Genomic DNA, 22558 nt, shown 5'->3' on the forward strand with positions numbered 1-22558 from the left:
TACGATTCAAATCAACAGTTTTGGTGCTATATAGCACCGTTTGTTTTTTTAGAGTGTATATATGGTACTAAATAGCACTAAAAGCTCATAATCATAGGGGAACCATTTTTAGTGCTTTATAGCACCTATGAAGAACCATATGGGGTGGTATATCACCACTGTAGCACCACTTACGGTTCTTCAGGGCACAATAGACCTTTTGCGTGTTTGCAAACAGAGATTGGGCCTCATTTATAAAGCGTGCGTACGCACAGATTTGATCGTAAAGTGTGCGTACGCAAAAATCCACGGCAAAGTCCATATTTATAAAAACTGTTTTTGACGTGGAAAAGTGCTTAGCGCCATGTCAGGGTCTGAGCAGACATACGCACTTTTGCTTATCCAATTGCTCCAGGTTTTTGGAAATAAAAGCCATTCTTGCTGCTCATAAAAGATTTAAACATTGCTGCTCTTTTATATGTCTATGACATTAATTAAGATTTGAAACTGCTCGGCTGCGCATAAGTTGAAGTTCACTTACGATTTATAGATTTGAAAGGGGTACGCGCGTTTGTACGAACGTTCGGTTTATGAATCACATGTACGTATTTTTGATAAATGATCGTAAGATCAAATGTAGGATAGTTTTTACACAGCATTTTATAAATGAGGCCCATTTTGTTTTTGTGGCAGAGCCAAACTGGTGGCAGAAAGTGACAGCTCTGCAATAGCGGTGTGAAGTGTTTTACCGTTAAACTGTGATTTTTATAAATCCGTGTTCTGTCAAACTCTGGTTTTCCTATATTTCCTATGTAATGTTTCTAAAGCGTTTTCATCAGGTTGCGTTTGTTTTTTAGATAAATTGCCCGTTTCACTCGTGTATAATTAACTTCCCCTGTTTTTCTGCCACCACATTGCACGTGCACGTTACTGTGACGTCTACTCGCGAAAGGTCAGGTCTATATGGTTCCACACAGGTGCTACATAGGTGCTATATGGCACTTAAAATGGTTTTCCTATGATTACGAGTCAGTGATTCACTTTTAGTGCCATTTAGCACTGTTTGTTTTTAAATTAACACTATTTGGTACCAATTGATGAACTGTGCAAAGGTGCACTTTTTGAAATGGTATCACCCCAGTGACAGATAGGGTCCATGTTTACTTTTTTCTGATAGTGTACTAATGCTTCAGTACAGTGTTTAAATATTCACAAATACAACTAAATATCAAAAACTAATTATTTATTTACATTTGTTCAGTAATAATGCTTTTAGGCTCAGACATACTTTTTTCAACAGGTGACATATGGGGACACTAACACAGTCCAGGTATACACATCACAACAGATCTGGATTAGAACGTGATGAGAGACACTTGTTGAGCTACACATAGCTATCCAAGTTGATCTCAAACCAAAAGCCTTCTTTACATGGTTACTGAGCCAATGTTGTAAAGTCGAGTCCCACGTTCAATGTAAATCTAGTAAAAGAAAGTAATAGCGAATGGTACAAAGAGTTCCACAGCAAAGTTTGTTCAAATCCTTAACCCGAAGTATCAGAGAAAGATAAACGGTGATGCTTACCACAAACTAATATACAGTCCTTAAATTTTTTAGACATAAATTATATAGCATGACAAAACTAGGGATTCACAAAACATCACGGGTCCAAGCAAAAATGGAGTTTGGTTCATCTAATGGTGTGTTTTAATTAGTGTAACACACTGTAAAACAAACTCAACAGTTGCTAAAACATCTGAAAAAAATCTGGGTCAAGTGCTCATGAACCAAACTACGTGATTCACACTCATGTTCTGAACTGTAAATCTGTACCTCAAACAGCAAAATATAAATGGGCCGTTAAGCATGGCACTGGAACAAACATATACATGCTTTGACCCCGCCCTGTGGGCCCGAGACAAGAGGTTATTTGATTAGCATGGAATTTTATTAAGCGGTGGGTGGGGTGGCCATGGGGTGCTGGAGGGAAGAGTGAGCAAAGGCCTCCATTCATTGATCAACGACGACTTCTGAAGGGCAAAAACAACACTCTTGTGTTTAGAGGCCTGGTAGCCCGTCCCCACAGATCATTACTATTCAGCCTCAACGTGAGCGCTCGTGTTAGGTAAGGGCCATGTTCAGCACACTTAGCAGACAAAACAGCTTTGGAACATTATGGTGCTAATTTTGTGGCATCGACACAAAGCTGCTGGGAGGCATATATCATCTTAGTACGAAGTATACTTCAGGAATGTATAGTGGTTATATTAGAAATAAACGATTATATGGTAAGCTCCAAAGATGTGCGATTTCCTGAATAGTGAGGTATGAATCAGTCATCTTTCCAGGCCTGTGTGTCACTTATTCATGCTTTATATTAAACAAAAGTTCTTTGTTATTAAAATACTCAAAGGAAAAATGTATAAGCCATTTGCAGTCTGACTTCCACAAGAGTATAAACACTGAGGCACTTTCAAAACATTGCTCTGTTCATTTGATTGGCCTCACCTGTCAACTTCTGACCTGTCAACCAATAGTGAGGGTTTGGGGCTGGGTTACCAGCTTGACCATGGGCATTTAAAAACAACTCTTATTTGTGCATTTATTTCGTTGCAGATATCAAATGTAATTTTTATGGGCTGGGAAAAAGATATAAGCCTGTTAGGTGAAAACCAACAAACACCGTCAAACCACAAAACAAATGTGCTCAGTTCTTCTTTTTTGCTCAAATAAGATTTTTTTCAGGTGTTTCACATTACCTCTGAAATTAAGCCTGTAACAGAGACTTCTATTTACTATATTCCTGAACAAACCTGTTTGAATAAAGTCCCCCTACCCTGAGATACTTATCAGAACTCAAATCAAATGGCAAGTGCCACAACATTTGGGACCTCAAGTACATTGATAGATATTTAAAATTTTATTTCTAATACTTTACCATAGGGCTGCATAACAACTAATCGTTTGCAGAATAAAAATGTTGGTGTACATCATATAGGGGTGTGTACTGTGTATAATAATCATGTATATATTAATATGCACACATGCATGTATAATTTTAAGGAAAAAATGTTTGTAAATATTAAGTATTCAAATTTATATATAATATAAAATAAATACACATGTAAATATTTCTTAAAGTGACACCATGTAATTTTTCAACCTTCATAATAAATTTTCAAGACCCTTGTGGTAGTACATCGACTTTAAATAGGTTGAATGACATGTCTACCATAGCCTGACGGGGTCTGTATCACTTTTACTCGTATTTTAAAACTTAGGGTTTCTGGTAGTAACCAGAGCACCAAAAAAAACTACAAAATTCGACTGCTTTACGGCATACGTCACTTCCTCCACACAATTTGTTTTTAACGTGAATTCTGATGGAGATTACTTAAGGAGTGTAGAGAGCAGCTTACAGCAAGTGACTCCGTAGCACAGTTTTAGTGTCACGGACCTATAACACGGGCGACCCGGGTTCGATTCCCCTTTAAGGCAATTTTTTATAAAAACTCACGATCTTGATTCATACATAAATGCGATCTTCTTTATAAATGACGGCGATTATCTTGCTTATCGTTCGCTGTATTCAGATGCTGTGTTCACGTATTTACCTTTCTTTTACTGTGTCTATGGTATTTATTTACATTACAATCCAGGATGCTACAGCAGTCAAACTTGCTCACAGTGTAAAACCAAACCCTACTCATTCACCAATCAGATCCGAGCGTTTCTCTCTTCTCTCTTCCTCATTTGCTGCGTTCCGCTGTCACTCGCGTGAAGTATTACAAAGCGGCAGACTTTAAGTCTGCTTGGATCACATCGGTTTACTTGGATTTGGAGCGACAATTTTCACACAAAAGAGAGAAAAAACGAGCGCCATTGCGGAAAATCCTGGTGGCGAGGGAGAGAGAGACGATGCAACAATATTTGTTTGGAAAAAGGCAAGGTCGTTTGTCAATTGGAAGGCTGCAGCCTCCGGAGGTCAAATATGCAGGCTGCATACGTCATCAAGCCTCGTTTATTAAGGTAAACTGAGCATTACATTCGCAAGTCATAAGCATACTGCAACAATTTACGATTAACTAAGTACAATAGTCAACTTTATAATTGTTAATATTGTGAAATAAGACGTCTTGATGACGTATGCAGCTTAGAAATACGACATTCTGAGGCTGCAACCTTCAGATTGAGAAATGGCTTCTGCCACGACGAGTTCCTCATCAGAAAGTTGTAACATGACTGCGTTTCTCCCTGTTGTCTCAAAATGTTGATCGTTTAACGTTTTAAATGTTTAGTTTTAAGGTTGGCCAGTTCCTTTCCTTTGCGACAGTGCTGCGGCACTTGTGGCCTCTAGGGGCGCTAGGCGTGAAAAATACATGTCTAGCACCCCCTAGTGGCCAAAAAGTTTCATGGTGTCCCTTTAAATATATACATGCATGTGTGTGTATTTGTATAAACACATAATTATTATACACAGTACACACACATATATGATGTAAACAAAACATTTTTCTTTCGCAAACGATTAGTTGCGATTAATTGTTATGCATTAAAGCCAGTTCGGTGATTAGTAGTAAATCACCATCACCTGCTTTCAGATGAAGCGGCATTTACTACACAGAGCCATATTTCACAGAGAAAAATCGCAAACAAAATCTGCGATTTCCCACGATTATGAATGCGATTTTCTCTGTGAAATATGGCTCTGTGTAGTAAATGCCGCTCCATCTGAAAGCAGGTGATGGCAATTTACTACTAATCACCAAAATCGCTTTACTAATGAGACACACATGAGAATCGCAGTCGATTTTTGCCCAGCTTTATTCAAGGTTCCCACACCTTAGTTAACTTCAAATTCAAGGACCTTTTAAGGACTTTCCAGATGCAATACCCTCAAATTCAAGGACTAAATGTGGGGACACATTTCAAGTGAGAGCAAGGTTACATCGAGTTACCTTTTAAGGGAACTCGTGCTGCATCACTGCGGTGAAACTTTAGGGACGCCTCCAGAGGTAAAGGCGTCTGAATGTGTATATCAAATTCAACCAATGATGAGGCTTAACGACAAAGACAGGGTGACGCAGGATTAAGGAAGTATATTGCTATTTGAAATATTCCCAAAGAAGGCGTTACAAGGACGTAGGAAGTATGGCAAGGGAGACGCAGCGTCTCGTTCCCTTCTCAGGGAACAACAGTTACATACGTAACCAGAGACGTTTTCATGTGTCAAACACAACTATGCAAAAACGCATTTTGATATGAATCAACATTCGCATACAGAAGATATAAGCATTTAAGGCCAACAGTTTAGTGTGCTTCAAGGACTTTCAATGACCTGTATCTACGTATGTATATTTTCAACAACTTCCAAGGGCCTTAAATTATTTCCCCCAGATTCACAAACTTTCAAGGACCCGTGGGAACCCTGTCTATTATGTAGCCCTATTTTACTATGTTATAATAAAACTATTTTCTTACCATCTCAAATTAAAATAAGAAGACAAATTTACTTATTTCTGCTGTCATTTAAAAGTCTGGATCACATCCATTACTTTAAATAAGATTTGATCCAACCATCCAGCTGATGTGTAAACACAGGCTTTTGAACCACTCATAAAAATATGCTTTCATCTACAAATAAAATGAAGCATTTTCCTACCTGAACCGGCAGTTTGCATTACCATTTTCACATAAAGTACTTCTAAAGCACATATGTTTCTACACTCAATACAGAAAATATATTGTACAAAACCATTTAGGTACAGATATGTATACATTTGGTACCAATATAAATCTTAAGATGCACTTTTTAGGTACAAAGGTGTACTATTTAAAAGGGTATCGCACCAGTGACCGCTTTTATACCTTTTATCTAAGAGAGAATTCTTAGATGCACATTTAATTTCTTCACACTTTCAAATGAAATTCCTCTCACCAAGTCACCAAATTCAAATTAGGTCAGCGTGTGGAAAGAACTATTCGTGTGAAAATCGTCTTTTCTGACACATTTCTCCAGGAACGTAAAGTCTAAGGAAAATATAACAAGACTGGAAATACTGATGCAGGTTGTCCGATTCAGTCCCGTGGCAGAGGCAGCCAGGGGAAAAAGTCATCCCCGCTGTACCGCGAGAAACTGTCACAAGCTTTTCAAGCATACAGTGGATCTGATCGGCCCTTTGCCCTCAGGAACATGCAGTTCTGGAGTCTGCACGCTGTAGTTTCAATGGACAAGTCATATCTCGAGCTACCTCAGTAACAGGAAGTATCAGAGGCAGATTCAGGGACAGGTGAGCAGATACAAATTTAAAAAACAGGTAAGAACAGGCCAGAGGTGAGAGGAGGCTTCAGATGAATAAAACAAAAGTACCTCTACTCCTTCCTCTTGAGCGCAGTGCATACAAAGACTGTGAGGTTACTAAATGTATCATAATCGCTTGTGTCACATGATTCCCAGGAGTATGGACTGAATCATTAAATAATCTTTCAGTTCATGTTTGGAGAGACACGTTCTCCATTCCTGGTAATAAGTTAAACTTTTCAACCGAATTAATTTCAGCAAAAGTGCGAGATGAAAGCAGAAGACAAGAGATGCATTAAAAATTATTTGTATGAGATATACATAGCATTTGAATAAAACATCAGCTAGTCAAATGCATCTAATAAAAAATCCCAATAAAAAAAGGTCAATGACCAGTGTGTAGAACCTTTCCCGGTCAAAAACATCATGAAGACCTTAGTCAATGAATACAAAAAGCATGACCAGGTTACATTTTAGCCCAAAAATAAAACAAAAAGAAATGAAACCAGATTATTAAGTAGCAAGTTTCTTCCTCTGGCTGTTTTTGATTCATTAACAATATATCACGTTTTACCATTACAGCATATTTTGCATTAGGGTAATCAGAATTTTAGGTGACCAAATGTGGTTACATTCACACGCAAATAATGTCACAATTGGAGAAAAAAAATCACATGGTTCCTCAAAAACGCTTCATAAAATCCATCTTTTGAGTAAAATATAAACCAGACATGCTCCTGACAGGCTTGTCAGATTCATCCTTCAACTGTTTAATAAAAGCATTGTTGTTTACTGAATTAGGAATCCTATGACCTTTAGCACAATAATAGTTCTGGTTGTCAAAACTGTGACACAAATACATATTAATAGTGGCATCACTTCCAGTGTCAAACTCAAGCTTTGTTCAAGAGTGTGCATTTCATGTCATGATTTGATACTTTGTTCAAGAGTGTGCATTTCATGTCATGATTTGATACTCTATCTTCTTAATGCAACTTTATATTTAAAGTGAACAAAATATATTTGCACACAGCCAACTCACAGGCTTTGGGTGAGAAAACCTCAAAGTCTGACAGTACATAGATGACATACATTGTTATTTAATGATCATAGCACAGCAACATAAGATTTAAGGTCAATTGAGATACTATTGCAGAGTATTCAAGCAGGTAAATAATGAGAATTAACAGAATGCATTTCAAAATTGCACTGGGTTTTGGGTGGTGGTGTGGCCTAGTGGTTAAAGATCTGAGCTGATTACTGAAAGGTTACTGGTTTAAACCCTCCAAGGGATAATCCACAAACTGTCATTTAGTGTCTATGAACAAGACATTTAACTTGATCATAGTGTGTGCAGTAAACTGATGTAGATAACTTTGCATTGGTAATCAGTTCATGGCAAAAATCTGAGCATGTTAAAGGGTAACTTAGTTACGGCTTCAAATATATTTATATACAGAAAACTAGACAAAGTAACCAAAAGCACTTTAAAGTAAATAATAATGACTACATGTTGACATTTATTGCATGATCAATGAAGCAAAAGCATGACCCTGCTACTGTATTGTTTTGTATACATCGCAGCACATCACAGTTTTGACATGTGTGTGCACCGTGTTAAGATTATTTATTATTTTACATATGGATGTATTAATGTTGCCAGCAATTTACCAAATCACAATGATCGTTAAAGCAGTCATATCAACTAATAAAGCTCATAAACTTACCAGCAGGCAGTCTGTGTTGACCTCTGATTTGGGATCCTTCAGCATGGCATCGATCTTCTCGAAACGAGCTGTCAAACTTTCTCCAATAGACATGTTTGCAAGCGATCAAATGAGTTTAATCCAGGAGATATGAGTTTATCTGGCTAAGATTAGCGAGTTAGCTCGCTAACTTCCCCTGCCCTCACAATACAATAAGCAGCAGTTTGATCAAAGCGACGTTTTATGTCTTACTCCCCTATTATCACGTTCGCTGAAACCCATGAAAGACGGAGAAATGACGAAAAGCCACATTTTCAGAAAAGAAAAACAAGACGGGACGCACGAATTAGTCCATGACAACTTGGCAAACAAACACAAAAGTAGCAGCAACAGATTATACTGCGCTAAGCTAATTTAGCTTCATGAGAAACGAGTGGAACCGACTATTTTAAAAAAAACACACACAAACATTACATTCACTCAAAAGAAGTGATAAAATAAGAGTTGCGAAGTTAACATGCGGTCACATTAACTTAGTTTATCCAGATATGTGTCCAAATGAGTGTGAGGCCAAACAAGTCTGACAGCTGCAAAGTAGAACTGGCGAAAAAACTTCGCCTTTCAAATTTCGATTAAGTTAAAAGACGATCCAGGTTAAAACGATCCTTAATAAGCACTTCCGCGATTGATCTCTCTTGGTCCACTGGCCGGCTTTACGTTTCTCCACATGCATGTAATCCACAAGGCTCTAACAATAAAGACAAATCAGACTTTAATCGATGCTATTTTTCAAAAAAGAGTGCTCGATATTCTCTCACAGCCTGACCAACATGTCCGCCTTCCTGTAGAAACACCCCGGAGAATCAACTTCGAAACGTCCCCGACTGCGCATGCGCAAACATCCGTACGTAGAGCTTACGGCAATTCAAAATCACGATGGGACGTCTTGAGCTAATAAATATTAACCAGACTGTAACTACAATATTTTTATTTTCCTGCAGCATTCAGTACTGTAACATAATATGCATTCGATAATCAGAAGTCAACCATTTACTGTATTACTATGTTTCGTTAATTCGGAAAAAATATAGCCAATCAAGTGGATCTTACCCATGCACGTGACATTGTACCTAATTAATATTCATGAGGTACGCCTGTATTATAGTATGAATCGTAAATTCAAATCTACAAAGGAACGCATGCCAATTCACAAGAGTGTACCTGCTTAACCAAGACCTCGGAAAAATGTCTTTACACATAAATACTAATAAATATCTCATGGGGTCTGGACGTAATGTAAGCAGAGGAGTAACATGATTCTAACATCACACATTTTACTGTGATCTTTATATTTGATGTCAACAAAACGTCTGTACTGCGCAATTTTGTTCATAAATAAGGATTTGGTGTACGAGGGTGACCAGGCAACGTTTGGAAGTCCTCATTAATATTCATGACCCAAGCCTTCCTCATAGTAACTTCGCCTCAGGTTTACATAGTCGCTCACCGAGCGCGTTGATCCGTTCAGCATGCAGTTGCAGCGTCATTGTGGGCCACCGTTTGAATGAAGTTAGACACACAAATCTTCTAAATCCCGACTTACACCCGGCCTTTGAAACTGCCGAGCTTTGTAAAGGACAAGCTAACAGAAAGATGCCCGTATTTACAGGTTTGTTTACGATTTATTTTTATCCAAATCACAGTCTAAAAAAAGTTAAGAGATGTGTGAAAAGAGCCTGCGCAGTTAGCACGAGACAGTAGCTCGAGGCCTCAATGGTTAATTTAAAAAAACAACAACGATACATTAAAGAGCTGCTAAACAAGTGACAGAAATCCTATAGCAATATTTAGTCATGTCGTTTATTTAGGAGATAAATGTTTTTAATGTGAACGTTTAAAATGTGAATTCTTAAGTGTCAGTCCAGTGATGCAGCATGTTAGCATCGGCTAATAAGCTTGCACTTTTGTTAAACTGTCTTTTAAAACTATAACGTTAGGGTTTTTAATCACCAGATACTTTTAATTCAATTTAACACAACCCATTTATGTTAAGTAGTTTATTATTTTACAATATATGATGCAAATATTAACTACAAAATTATCAGAGGAGTTAGGAAATGCAGTTTAGCCTATCATGCTAAACCTGTCAAATTAACTTTGTTTATGAATCAAACAGAATATTTAAGTGAATTAAAAGTTCAAGGTGAGCTTGTTTACAGTGGAGAATAATGATCTATATAACTTGCTTACACACTGAGTTTTGTTTTGGAAAAACAGCTGATGATTTTAGCTAACTTGCTAAATAGCAGGTGTGTGAGAACTTTCATTGTATTTAATTACAGTTTACAGATCTTTCAAAGCTATACAATATTTGATAAAAACATTGAAATATTTTATTTAAAAAAAAATATTGCAGAAATTTAGTCACTTGTGTTTTGCCTGGCTTGTGTGCATTATAGTGTGCATCACTGTATGATACAAGTCCTGAATTTAAGTCTTGCAAAATTATATGATTTTGAGAGGACCGAAAGACATTGCCTTCCATCCTTGACCTTAAATTTCCAAACATTTTAATGATTTGTTACCATGCACACTAAAAAACATAAAGTTTGTATGTAATGTTAGTATAAGGATATTCTGCTAGATTGAGTTATAGAAGAAGAGAAAATTATACAGACTTGATAGACAATTTTCCTGGACCGGATTTGACTCCGAGGCAAAAATGGATGTTTAAGGTGCCTTAATTTTAAAAACATGATACTATTGTTTTGTCCCAAGAGCACACCAGTATTGTTTTTTGGAAGGTTAGTTTGTAAAAACGTCTTAAATTGTCCTAATGTATCTAAGGCCCAGTCCTAAAATAAACTGGGAAACTGTCCCATAGAGATGATTAGATCTTGATCAGCTTGTCCCTTCTAGCTGAATTATCACTTTAAACGATACATTTCTGTTAGTAGGTATCAGTAGCATTCAGAAATTGATTCAGTCATTTTGTCATGTCATTGTTGCGTGTTTATTTGTTGTTGCGATCTTTACAGTAAATGTGAAATGGGGAAAGGAGAAGTTCGACGCGGTGGAGTTGAACACAGAAGAGCCGCCCATGGTGTTCAAAGCCCAGCTGTTTGCTCTGACAGGGGTTCAGCCAGACAGACAGAAAGTCATGGTGAAAGGAGGAACGCTGAAGGTAATCATCAAGAAGGTTTCTGTTTGTTGTTTTCAGTGTAATTTCAGATGTGTGACTTGTTTTATTTTCATTTACCAGGATGACGAGTGGGGAAATATCAAGTTGAAAAATGTAAGTTAAACTAAATCTGTTTCTTTTTCAATTATGGGGATTTCAGTGATGTTTAGAAACTTTCTGGTCTGAAGTTTAGGCTGTGCAAGCTATCCATGAATGCTCCTCAATAGTCAAATGGTTATTTAGATATTGTTTAAGGCCACTGTTGTAAGTAATGTAGCCATTCTACAAATATATCAATAATCAATGGCATAAATAATAGTTGATCATAGAAATAATTAATAAAAATAGCAAATAATGCCATATTTTATTCAGTTATATCACATTATTAATTGTGGCTCAGATGTAGCTAATTTTGTAAGCCGTTCAAAAGGTTATGGGTTCGATCCTAGGAACATGCGCTGTAAAATCAGGGCTCAAAATTAACTTTTTTATTTGGTAGCACTGGTGCTCCCAACTTTAAAGACTTAGGAGCACCAGCAAAAATTTAGGCGCATCCATCCAAAAATTAAAAAGCACCACAACTACAATGTAAATGTTAATAGATTTATTTTATTAAAAATAAAACACCACCACCGAGCTTTACACATCCTATGGCCAGCATTTAAAAGTTGGTCTTCTATTTTATTTTATTTTATTTTTTGCTGCATAGATTCCTAAATTAATACCCAAATGCTGTTGAAATAGTAAAGCAGCAATAATAATTTAACAATTACAGGTAACATGATTAAGATTACATAGAAAATCTAGCAAACACGTAAAACACTGATTAATTGTGACATTACAAAAATGACCCTAATATAGAAGGCTAATATATATTGGTATTGATAACTGCATTACCAAGATGCTTTTACTACTAAATAGGCAATGTTTTAAAAAATACAACAAAAACATACCATCACCATTGTCGTATTCCACAGCAACATGGACCACAACGATGTCCATTCACCAGCGCATGCGCACATACACCATCAAACACACTTTGACAGACAGGTCGGTGTCTCCATCAATAATAAACACATTTGTCATGACACGTCTTGTGTTTTTGGCACTTTCGCCATGTTTAAGCAAGGTACGTCTGGCGCTTAAAATGTTTTGATTCCGCCATTAACGCCGTTTTACAGGATTTACAGTAAACACAGTAAGTTACATTTTCATAGAGGAGACACTCGAAATCTTTAAGCAACTCTCTCTGAAAGGTTTAACGTCAACTCGTATTTTCCGGTGGTGGAGTTACATTTGAATCCGGATCGTCGTCAAAAAATACAGTAATAACCTTGGCAGTAATCGGCTCGCTCTCGTCATGCTCGCGACGCGTTCATCTTTTCACATTTCCGCGCTTCACGGCAACAAGGAATGACTGACGCTCATATTAGCCAATCTGCGGTCTTCATTAAACACAAGAACTTAATGGTAAAATTTGATTGGTTATGTATCGTTGGAGAGAACACTGAACCTGGGACAGCGCCAGGCAGCACGCAGGATCACAATCAACTCGCGTCAGAACAAAATGGGCAGTCGCACAAATGCTCCCAAATATATTTTAAGGTCGCACAGATTAAATTTCGGTCGCATATGCGACCAAAATGGTCGCAATTTCGAGCCCTGAAAATGCACCAATAATATATCAGCCAATAATCTGTTAATAAAAGCAATTTTAACACTTTAGTAGGGCTGTCACAATGATTAAATTATCGTCTCATCACGATTGTTTGACCTCATTGTGATGATTTCAGATCACCGTAATGATTGCACATCTCTCTAAAAAACACAAGGGGGAGCTGTAGCGCCTGTATAAACGAGACAGGATCAGATGGTGTACCTTAACTGACAGTGTAATGCGATACATTGCAAAGCCATTTAATACAGTGGGAAAAACTGCATTAAAAGAAATGCTGCAAAACTTTGATAAGCAGTATGAACTATTATCATTAAATAATTAATTTTAAATATCTGTTATGTGTATTAATATTCACTTCTAGGTAAACCTTGCAAAATATTTAATTAAAAAAATCACAACAATGTGTGAAATTATTTCATTAAATGTCAAAGCAATAAAACAGACAATAATCATCACAATTTATTAGGCAATTAACTGTCAGCCAAATTTCATAATCGTGACAGCCCTACACTTTCGGCCGATAGTCATGACCGATAAATCCTGTCAATCAAAAGAGAACAGGAAAATGCAATGAATTTGAGCTCTGTGTATAGAAAATGTAAAGAAACATTGCTTGTTTAATGTTCAATATAAACGGTTATTATATGAGTAAATAATATTATCTTTAGAAGTTAATGCAAGGTAATATAACCAATATCAGGCTAACAGTATCTATGAATTTTTTTCTACCTTGTAATGCATACATGTAAACTTGAATGAAATTGATTGTGGGTAATGTTTCATAATTATTTTAATTGATTTTGAGTTGGATCTTTTTTCATTTATTTAGGGGATGACCCTTCTTATGATGGGCTCTGCTGATGCCCTGCCTGAGGAGCCTGCAGTACGGCCCATGTTTGTGGAGGACATGACAGAGGAGCAGCTTGCATCTGCTGTGAGTTTTTTTTTACTTAAATAAGCACTCAGGTCTTGGTTCAGAATGATCTGCTCACTAAGTTTTCAAGAACCAGGGGACCTGAAAGCCCACATGTTCAAACTTAAAGTGAAATTCAGCTGTTAAAAATTCTCTAATTTCTGTTAATGTTCAGATGGAGTTGCCATGTGGATTGACAAATTTGGGTAACACGTGTTACATGAATGCTACAGTGCAGTGTCTGCGTTCAGTGCCTGAGCTCAAAAATGCTCTCAGGAGGTATGTTTCAAACACTCCCTTTATATCAAGTTTAGTATCTAGTATAAAATTGTTTTTGGTGTACCAATTGTCTTGTGGTATTCTGCCTCCACCTGTAGGTACTCTGGTGCCTTGCGGTCTTCTGGTGCTAATGCACCGTCTCAGTACATCACAGCAGGTGAGATATTACTTTAAGAGATTATCAAATGGTTGAATCTTTTAATATTTACCCTGCCGGACATTTGGTGATAGTTCCTTCCAAGCAAAACTGTTCAAGACTAATACAGAATCAAATCTAGTGAGGTAGCCATGCTAAATGTACACAGCATGTTGCATACATTTGATCAATTATTTTTTGTTCAGCTCTGCGTGATTTGTACGAGTCCATGGACAAGACCTCCTCAAGCATTCCACCCATCATTTTGCTGCAGTTCCTGCACATGGCCTTCCCACAGTTTGCAGAGAAAGGAGACCAGGGCCAGTACCTCCAGCAGGTCAGGGTGCAAACTTACTGCGCTTTTTCATTGCATAGTACCCCACAGGTCAGGTCGTGTCACTTTGGCTCAGTTAGCTATCCATTGAGTTTAAAGAGCCATTTCACCTGTAGAAACATTAATCTTTATTGAAAGTGGGTCGTATTTGTAGTCGAAATGTAACATAAATTTAGAATTTTGTGCCCATTTGACCGAGAAAAGACAGAACGTGACTTTAGGGCGTATTTGTATAGAAAATTACAACTCCCACAATGCACAGCTCTGTAAGCCACTCCCATTAATCAGAACACAGCTTAGATATGCTATTGTCTACATAAATGCCACGTTAGTATAACAAAGAAAATAGAAACACTCACTTTATAGTCAGACGTCCGTTTATCCCTGCAGGCTTTGGCTGTAGCTTTCAGTTTAGGATTCTAAAATATGTATCCAGGACGCCTCTGTCCATATACGGTACGAAGCTTGGGTAGGAGCAAGCTTCATTCAGTTTCTGATTTATTTTTGAGAGTGCTTGGCCAAACATCTATATTCCCAAAGAAGAAAATGACGCATCCTGCACACAAACGCGTCCACCACACAATATGTATAATCCACAGACGTGTTGGCTCAGAGCTTGTGCTCGTAAGCCGAAACACGTCTGTGAAATAAACACCTCTCTTGCCCGGGACCATTCACCAAACAAACGTCCATATCCTGATCTGATGCAGAAATGATATACAAAAAGCACACAGCGAGAGTACAGCACTACTAGTCCGTCCAAGCTCGAGCCAGTCAGGGCTTCTCTACGCAGCAGAGGCCGAGGGTTGCGGCGTCTTCCCCGGGCTCCGGCCTACTCCTCTGGCTTCTGTTCCTCCATCTGCCTCAGTTCTTTGCTGGATTGTGGCTCATAAAGGTGCCATGAACAGCGGATTAGAGCATCACGCTTGCGAAATCACCCTCTTCCATATCATATCGATTACCTTCCGCTATTATTGTGACATGAAGTCTGGCTCGCTCCACAACGTTTGTTAGCTTAGCTTAGCATAAAGATGGCGGCTGATTGTTTTTTCCCCGTCTGTATTTGTATATTTTCGTAAGTCTTACCCACTGATCTGTAATAGGTCTGTAGCGTAAGTGGGTCCCACCCATAGCCCCCACCTTGGAGAGGAATTTGTGTTTGTAGTCTAACAACCTCGACAAAGATATAGCACTTGACGATTTTTACAACACTGCAACACTGAAATCTGTAGTTCTCCCGTCTCAGGGGAAACTGAGGGAATGATGCACAACCATTCAGAAACATTACTGGCTTAATGCAAATTGGGGGATTATAGGCATGTCGTTATATTTGTGCTGCCTACTGCTGTGACATCATACAAGTAAGAGCGTCGTTGGAATGCTGTACAACACCATACATTCATTTATGTCTCACAAAATCAAAATTGACCACCACAAATAAATGTTTGCACATCGGGTTTATCACTGTACCTCTGTCTCACATGACAGTTTTTGTACAAGTCGACGCGCTCTGTTGAGCCAAGTTGCAAAAATGCTGTGCATGTCGTGTTGCGAATGTGCTGCCACAAACCACAAGTCTGGAAAACACTGGTATGGTGTTCCTGATTCTCAACCTGTGGATGTTGTTCACAGCTTAAAGGGAGTTGGGGAACTCACAACAAAACACAGACGACAACACGTTTGCTTGAGACAGCACAAGCATGAAGGAAAAGCTAATCTTGCGGTTAGAATGACACTGGTAGTGGCGATTCTCAGTCACATTTTAGAATCGGTTTAGCTCGCTTGGAACCTCAACTGAGGTGGTACTAAAAAAGTATCTGGTACTATGTATTGCACCAAGTGGAAAAGCCTCCAAAGTAAGCTGACCCAACACATGGGGTACTATGCAATGGAAACGCGGCATATATAGACAGACCAAGGCTGAGGATTTTTAGCGATATGGATAGATCAACAGGATATTACCATGCTAGATAGCTTCAATGATGGTTTTGCAAAAATGTTACTATTATTAATATTTCAATTACTGTTTATTTCCTAGGATGCCAATGAGTGCTGGCTCCAGGTAATGCGGGTCCTTCAGCAGAAACTAGAACCTGAAGAACCAGAAACCCCAATGGAGGCAAGTATGCTTTGTTATACGTTCAAATAATTTGTGATTTTTTAACGTAATTTCCAAAGCAATGGCATTATATGACAATTTCTATACTACTTTTGTCTTTTACAGAGTGACAGTGGTAGTGCAGCTGCTGCTTCAACAAAACTGAAAAACTTCATTGATCAGTATTTTGGTGTTGAATTTGACACCACGTATCCTTTTTTCATTAGATCCAGACTATTAGTTACAAACTTCAGTTTATGATGATAATATTCTAGCCAGTCAGTCATGTAGATATAAACGTGCGTTAAAGTCCTTAACATGTATGTGTGCAGTATGAAGTGCACTGAGTCCGAGGATGAAGAACCGACCAAAGGCACAGAGAGCCAACTGCAACTCAGTTGCTTTATCAACCAGGAAGTCAAATATCTCGCCACTGGACTCAGATTGGTGAGTGGAGATCAGTCAATAATGCTCACAGGAAGTACTACCCACACTTACACTCCATGTTAAGCTTGACCTTTCTGTCATTCTTTTTTTAGAGGCTACAGGAGGACATCACAAAGTTCTCCTCTTCTTTACAAAGAAATGCGCACTATATCAAATCGGTATGATTATATTTTGACTGGATGTGAAGAATGTCAAACAGACAAACAGTGAAATGAACAGTCACTTTGTATGTTTCTCCATTTTAGTCTAAAATAAGCCGTCTCCCAGCGTACCTGACAGTTCAGATGGTCCGGTTCTACTACAAAGAGAAAGAGTCTGTTAATGCCAAAGTCCTTAAAGTGAGTCTGGTGTGAGATGTCTTGCATGTTATATGCATTTTTAAGCGAAATCACGTTGTCCTGAAAATGTCTCGAATTTTATTGTGATGTCTGCATATCTGCTTTGCTCTCTTAAAGATGTCAAATTTCCTCTCATGCTAGATGTCTATGAATTATGCACTGCCGAACTTCAAGAGAAAATGGTTTCCGTGAGGTCCAAGTTCAAAGAGGTCGAGGACAAGAAACTGGAGATGCAGCAGCAGCCAAAAGCAAGTGTCCTATAATGTCACCATGAAAACATTTAAAGAGCACCAATTATCTGATTCACGACTTTACATTTCATTTGGTGTGTAAGCGTTAGGGCTGTCACTTTTCGTTCGAAAATCGATTGCACAATCGATCGGACCAACCAAAAAACGTTTCGAAAACGAAAATAGGCAATCGATTTTAACCAAATATGTACACTATTAATTTTAAAAGAATTAAACAGTTAAAAATATAGATGTAACAAAACTCACAAACAAGCAGAAAAAGAATATAAAGAATTTCGAAAGTGCAGTAGGTGTGCGAAAGCTAGACAGAAAATACCCAGCAATTTTACGCACCTATAGTTTCACGCTTTCAATCGCTGCATCTAGTGTTTTGCAAAGAAAATGGAGGACAACGTCAATAAACCTGTGCAACACAAGACAGCATCGAAATTGTGACCTTACAGGAGATGATGAGTTATGACAAGGAGCCACCCTTGCGAGCTGACAGCGACCCGCTTTTGAGATGGAAGATTGGCAGTACGAAATACGCAGCTGGCAACAAAGTACCCGAGTTTCCCTGGGACATCAGTGCGGTCGGAGTGCGTCTTCTCAACAGATGGACATATAGTGAATGAAAAGCGCTCTGCTCTTGACCCCTTAAATGTTGATCGACTTGTTTTCCTGACCAATAATTTGTAATGGCCCTAGTCTTTTGCGCATTTCATTATGCCTGCCTAGTGCCGCCTAAGTGTCGGTTACGTTTAATAAAAAAAATACACAGCATGTTCTCAACTTCAAGTAAGTCTATTTAAAGTTTCATTTTTAACAGTTGTTAGAAATGGATCGAATCATTATTTAAAATAATTTGTGAATTGCCTAAATCATAAAAGCAGCCGGTTGAACCTGCAGTAATATTTTTCATTTATGGCAGCAGTCCACTCTGCATATTTTTTTAGAGAATGTTGCACTACTGTTGCTGTTTTTTATTCTGCACGAAACTTAATGACAATGAATAAGAAATATTGCTGACTTGTGCGTTTCAGGCGCTCTCTTTACATTTGTCTGTTATTTGGCGTTAAATGGAAACATCTTTTTTAGACATGGAAAATCGATTTTACAATCGATTCAATGAACACTTATATATTAAAAATCGAAAATGATTTTTTCACAAAAGTGACAGCCCTAGTAAGCGTGTATTAGTGTGCTAACAATATGCAAATCCAAAGTAAACAATGACACGAGTTATCGTCTCCAACGTAAATCTCTTTTCTTGGACTACAACAAACACACGGATTGTAGGCAACAATTTACTTCCTGGGATTGGTGATGTAGACAAGACCGACATTATCATAATTCCTCCCGCTTTGACTGTATGTTAACACCTGTTATCATTGCATTGTGACCGAATCTTTTAAATATGGTAAGGAACGTCACATTTCCAGCTGATGTGAGAGATATTCAGGCCAATCACAACTTACAGATTAGCTGGCCAATCAGGGACACAGCGCTTTTTAACTCGATGGATTTTGTACATGAAATAGTGCGTTTCAGGAAGAGAGGGAAATCTGGAGCTACAAAAATGTACAGTATGTGGAAAATAATGTTTTTTAAACCATAAACCCATTTGGAACACATTGTATCATACCAAATACACAAAATAACATTGTTTTTTTAGCAATTAAATGGGTGCCCTTTAAAAGGTCCCCATTTGCAAATTTACTGATATTATTTGTCTTTTTGTATTATCAGGTGAATCAAAAGGCTGTGACACCAAAAGAAACAAAATATGATCCTTTCTGCTTTCCCGACGGTAAGTACTCCAGATTTGTGTACATTAACAGCACCATTTACTCTTCAAGTGGGTTTATATGACTACTTTTTATTGTCTGCAGACTTGGGCTCCAACAACAGCGGTTACTATGACCTGCAGGCGGTTCTGACACATCAGGGTCGATCCAGTTCATCTGGCCACTATGTCGCCTGGGTTAAAAGGAAAGAAGGTATAAAATAATTTCTTTTCACTAATTAGTGGCCTTCAAAAAAGCAGTCCCTAGCAATATGTTTGCATTTGTTACTTTTAGTTTGTCACCATGTAACTATTTTTAATGGGTGTCAATGGAGAAAAATACTGCATGAAGTTGTTCTCCAAACTGGTAACAAACTTGCTATAAAACGTGTCAACAGTTTAACTGACTTGCTCAGCAAGACTCTTCAAAGTTTTGCTTGTGTGAATAGATTGTTTTCGATACATATTTATGGAGTGTTTTAAAGGGATACTCCAGCCAAATATCAAAATTACTCTGATTTACTCGCCCTCAAGCAATCCAAGATACATACAGGGTTCCCACCATAGATATGTATATAAAGGCTAGATGGCTCAAGGGGGAGTCCCTAACGGCATCACCTGGTGGCCATCTTACGACAGGGCGCTCGCTCACTCGTAGCATTAAGTTTAATGGTGCAGGTACTTTTAAATGACCATAACTTGCTCAATTTTCTACCGATTTTCAAACGGTTTGGGTTTTTACAAACGTTACTAACGTGGCTATAATTCTGGATGCTTTAACATGTTTCATGAATTTATTTTTTATTTTTAGTATAGGTATGCAGTGTCATAGGTACATCTTTGACGTTTATAACAAACCAAACCGTTTGAAAATCGGTAAAAAATTAAGCAAGTTATGGTCATTTAAAAGTACCTGCATCATTAAAACTCAATGCTACGAGTGAGCGAGCGTCCTGTCGTAAGATGGCCGCCAAAATGCGGATGTTGCACTCAATTGGCCAGCAGCGCGGACGAGCCATCTAGCCTTTATATACATATCTATGGTTCCCACACCTTAGTTAAAGGATTAGTTCATTTTCTTAAAAGAAAAATCCAGATAATTTACTCACCACCATGTCATCCAAAATGTTGATGTCTTTCTTTGTTCAGTCCAGAAGAAATTATGTTTTTTGAGGAAAACATTGCAGGATTTTTCTAATTTTAATGGACTTTAATAGAGCCCAACATTTAATACTTAACTCAACACTTAACAGTTTTTTCAACGGAGTTTCAAAGGACTATAAACAATCCCAAACAAGGCATAAGGGTCTTATCTAGCGAAACGATTCGCGCTGGACCGGACCTTGACGAAAAGTTGTGGTTTAAAAGTATATATTTTTTTTTCTTGTCAAAAATGACAATCGTTTTGCTAGATAAGACCCTTATGCCTCGTTTGGGATTGTTTACAGTCCTTTGAAACTCCGCTGAAAAAAAACCGCCAAGTGTCGAGTTAAGTATTAAATGTTGGGCTCTATTAAAGTCCATCAAAACTAGAAAAATCCTGCAATGTTTTCCTCAAAAAACACAATTTCTTCTGGACTGAACAAAGAAAGACATCAACACTCCGGATGACATGGTGGTGAGCAAACCACCTGGATTTTTCCCCCAAGAAAATGGAATATTCCTTTAACTTCAAATTCAAGAACCTTTCAAGGACTTTCCAGGTCCAAAACCCTTTAAATTCAAGGACTAAATGTCCTTGAATTTGATATACACATTCAGACGCACTTACCCTTGGAGGCGTCCCCAAAGTGTCATCGCAGTGACGCAGCGCAAGTTCCCTCGAAAGGGAACTGTAACAATTTATCTTTAAAGGTAACACGATGTAACCTTGCTCTCACTTGAAATGTTTTCCCACATTTAGTCCTTGAATTTGAGGGTATTGGACCTGGAAAGTCCTTAAATTTGAAGTTAACTAAGGTATGGGAGCCCTGTTCATACGTCCATCATCTTTCAGACAAACACATTTTTAACACAAGTTATTTTAGTTAATGTCCTTGCTATTCCAAGCTTTATAATGGCAGAAAACAGGGAAAAACTTTTGACTATAAACCCCAAAGAGTGCATTCATCCTTCATAGAAGTAATCCACATAGCTCCAAGGGGTTAAAAAAAGCTCTTTGTGGGTAAAAACTATAGTAACTAGCTTTTGCTAATGGTGCCATTTTTGACTCACCCTATTCACTGCCCAACGTACGCAACCAACACTCACAATGCTAAAACTCTTTATTTGGCTGGAGTATCTCTTTAATGTTATAGAAAACTTATAGCTGGTATTGATTCTCTGCCATCTCTGAACAGATGAATGGGTGAAGTTTGATGATGATAAGGTCAGTGTGGTGGCCCCTGAAGACATCCTGAAGCTATCTGGAGGTGGCGACTGGCATATAGCATACGTCCTCCTGTACGGCCCACGGCGTCTGGAAATACTTGAGTAACAACGGTTCGCTTATAAAAATCAAAACCATACATAATTGCCATTTCACAGCACTGTCTGTATTAGATGTGCAATAAATCCTGGTGTCTTTAAAAACCTGACCTTAATATTTTCTGAACTGTTCATGCATCAACACAAGCGGCACGTCATATGAGGGTGTTTGCTCCACCTCCGCGGATGGTAAATTTGAAGCGATTGTCGGACCTGATCCTCGTTTGGACCTGGAGCAGTTCTTTTCTAAATGTTTTCTATATGCATTGTATATTTTTAAGCCTGTAAAAGGTGTTCATGCTCACTATACAGTACCCATTGCAGTTTTTACTGGAAATATGTTGAAAATAAGTTGTTCCATGTAGTTATTTTACATTAGGATGAGGGTGTATGATTTTGGGTTTCTCACCCCAAAGAGAACAAAGTTTACATTGATACGTTGTATGATGGTAGGCCTGTTTGAATATCAAAGGTGGATTTTGTTACTTTGAAGCACTTTGAGAGGATGGGTCTTCATGTTCAAATACCGCTCTCCTATCTACCATGCAACAAATGCCACTGTAAACTCCTATGCCCTAAAAATACCCAAATACAATCATGTAAGAGGACTTCAACACATCTCTGTAATAAGTTATTGACTGCTGGCTTTTCATAAACAGTGAAAAATAAACATGCCAATGAATCAA

At 38.0% G+C, this 22558-nt stretch overlaps 2 protein-coding genes across 5 annotated transcripts in view; one reads left to right on the forward strand and one right to left on the reverse strand.

Moving 5' to 3' along the window:
• The window catches only part of rock1 (Rho-associated, coiled-coil containing protein kinase 1), a 70194-nt gene extending 61315 nt beyond the window's left edge, over window positions 1–8879 (reverse strand). For all 4 annotated transcript variants that reach the window (XM_073854775.1, XM_073854768.1, XM_073854766.1 and 1 more), the window contains exon 1: window positions 8008–8879. In XM_073854775.1, coding sequence (XP_073710876.1) covers window positions 8008–8100 — 93 coding nt within the window. In that variant the 5' untranslated portion in view covers window positions 8101–8879. The remainder of the gene's footprint in view (window positions 1–8007) is intronic.
• A 603-nt stretch (window positions 8880–9482) lies between these two features.
• On the forward strand, window positions 9483–22558 carry usp14 (ubiquitin specific peptidase 14 (tRNA-guanine transglycosylase)). Its single transcript, XM_073854784.1, has 16 exons — window positions 9483–9655; window positions 11025–11170; window positions 11249–11281; window positions 13675–13779; window positions 13934–14037; window positions 14136–14194; window positions 14380–14510; window positions 16546–16626; window positions 16732–16814; window positions 16938–17052; window positions 17145–17210; window positions 17298–17384; window positions 17501–17638; window positions 19370–19430; window positions 19513–19620; window positions 21746–22558. Exons 1-16 carry the CDS (start codon window positions 9640–9642, stop codon window positions 21880–21882), a joined length of 1470 nt encoding a protein of 489 aa, XP_073710885.1. The 5' UTR covers window positions 9483–9639; the 3' UTR covers window positions 21883–22558.

The sequence above is a fragment of the Misgurnus anguillicaudatus genome, chromosome 2, assembly GCF_027580225.2.
Source record: "Misgurnus anguillicaudatus chromosome 2, ASM2758022v2, whole genome shotgun sequence".
In the NCBI taxonomy this organism is placed as follows: domain Eukaryota; kingdom Metazoa; phylum Chordata; class Actinopteri; order Cypriniformes; family Cobitidae; genus Misgurnus; species Misgurnus anguillicaudatus.

Bases quoted from the DNA above. Each gene is read 5' to 3' on its own strand.
- usp14 (XM_073854784.1), top strand. The intron at 14,038-14,135 runs GTATGTTTCAAA...CTCCACCTGTAG, and splicing joins CTCAAAAATGCTCTCAGGAG to GTACTCTGGTGCCTTGCGGT. The intron at 17,211-17,297 runs GTATGATTATAT...TCTCCATTTTAG, and splicing joins ATGCGCACTATATCAAATCG to TCTAAAATAAGCCGTCTCCC.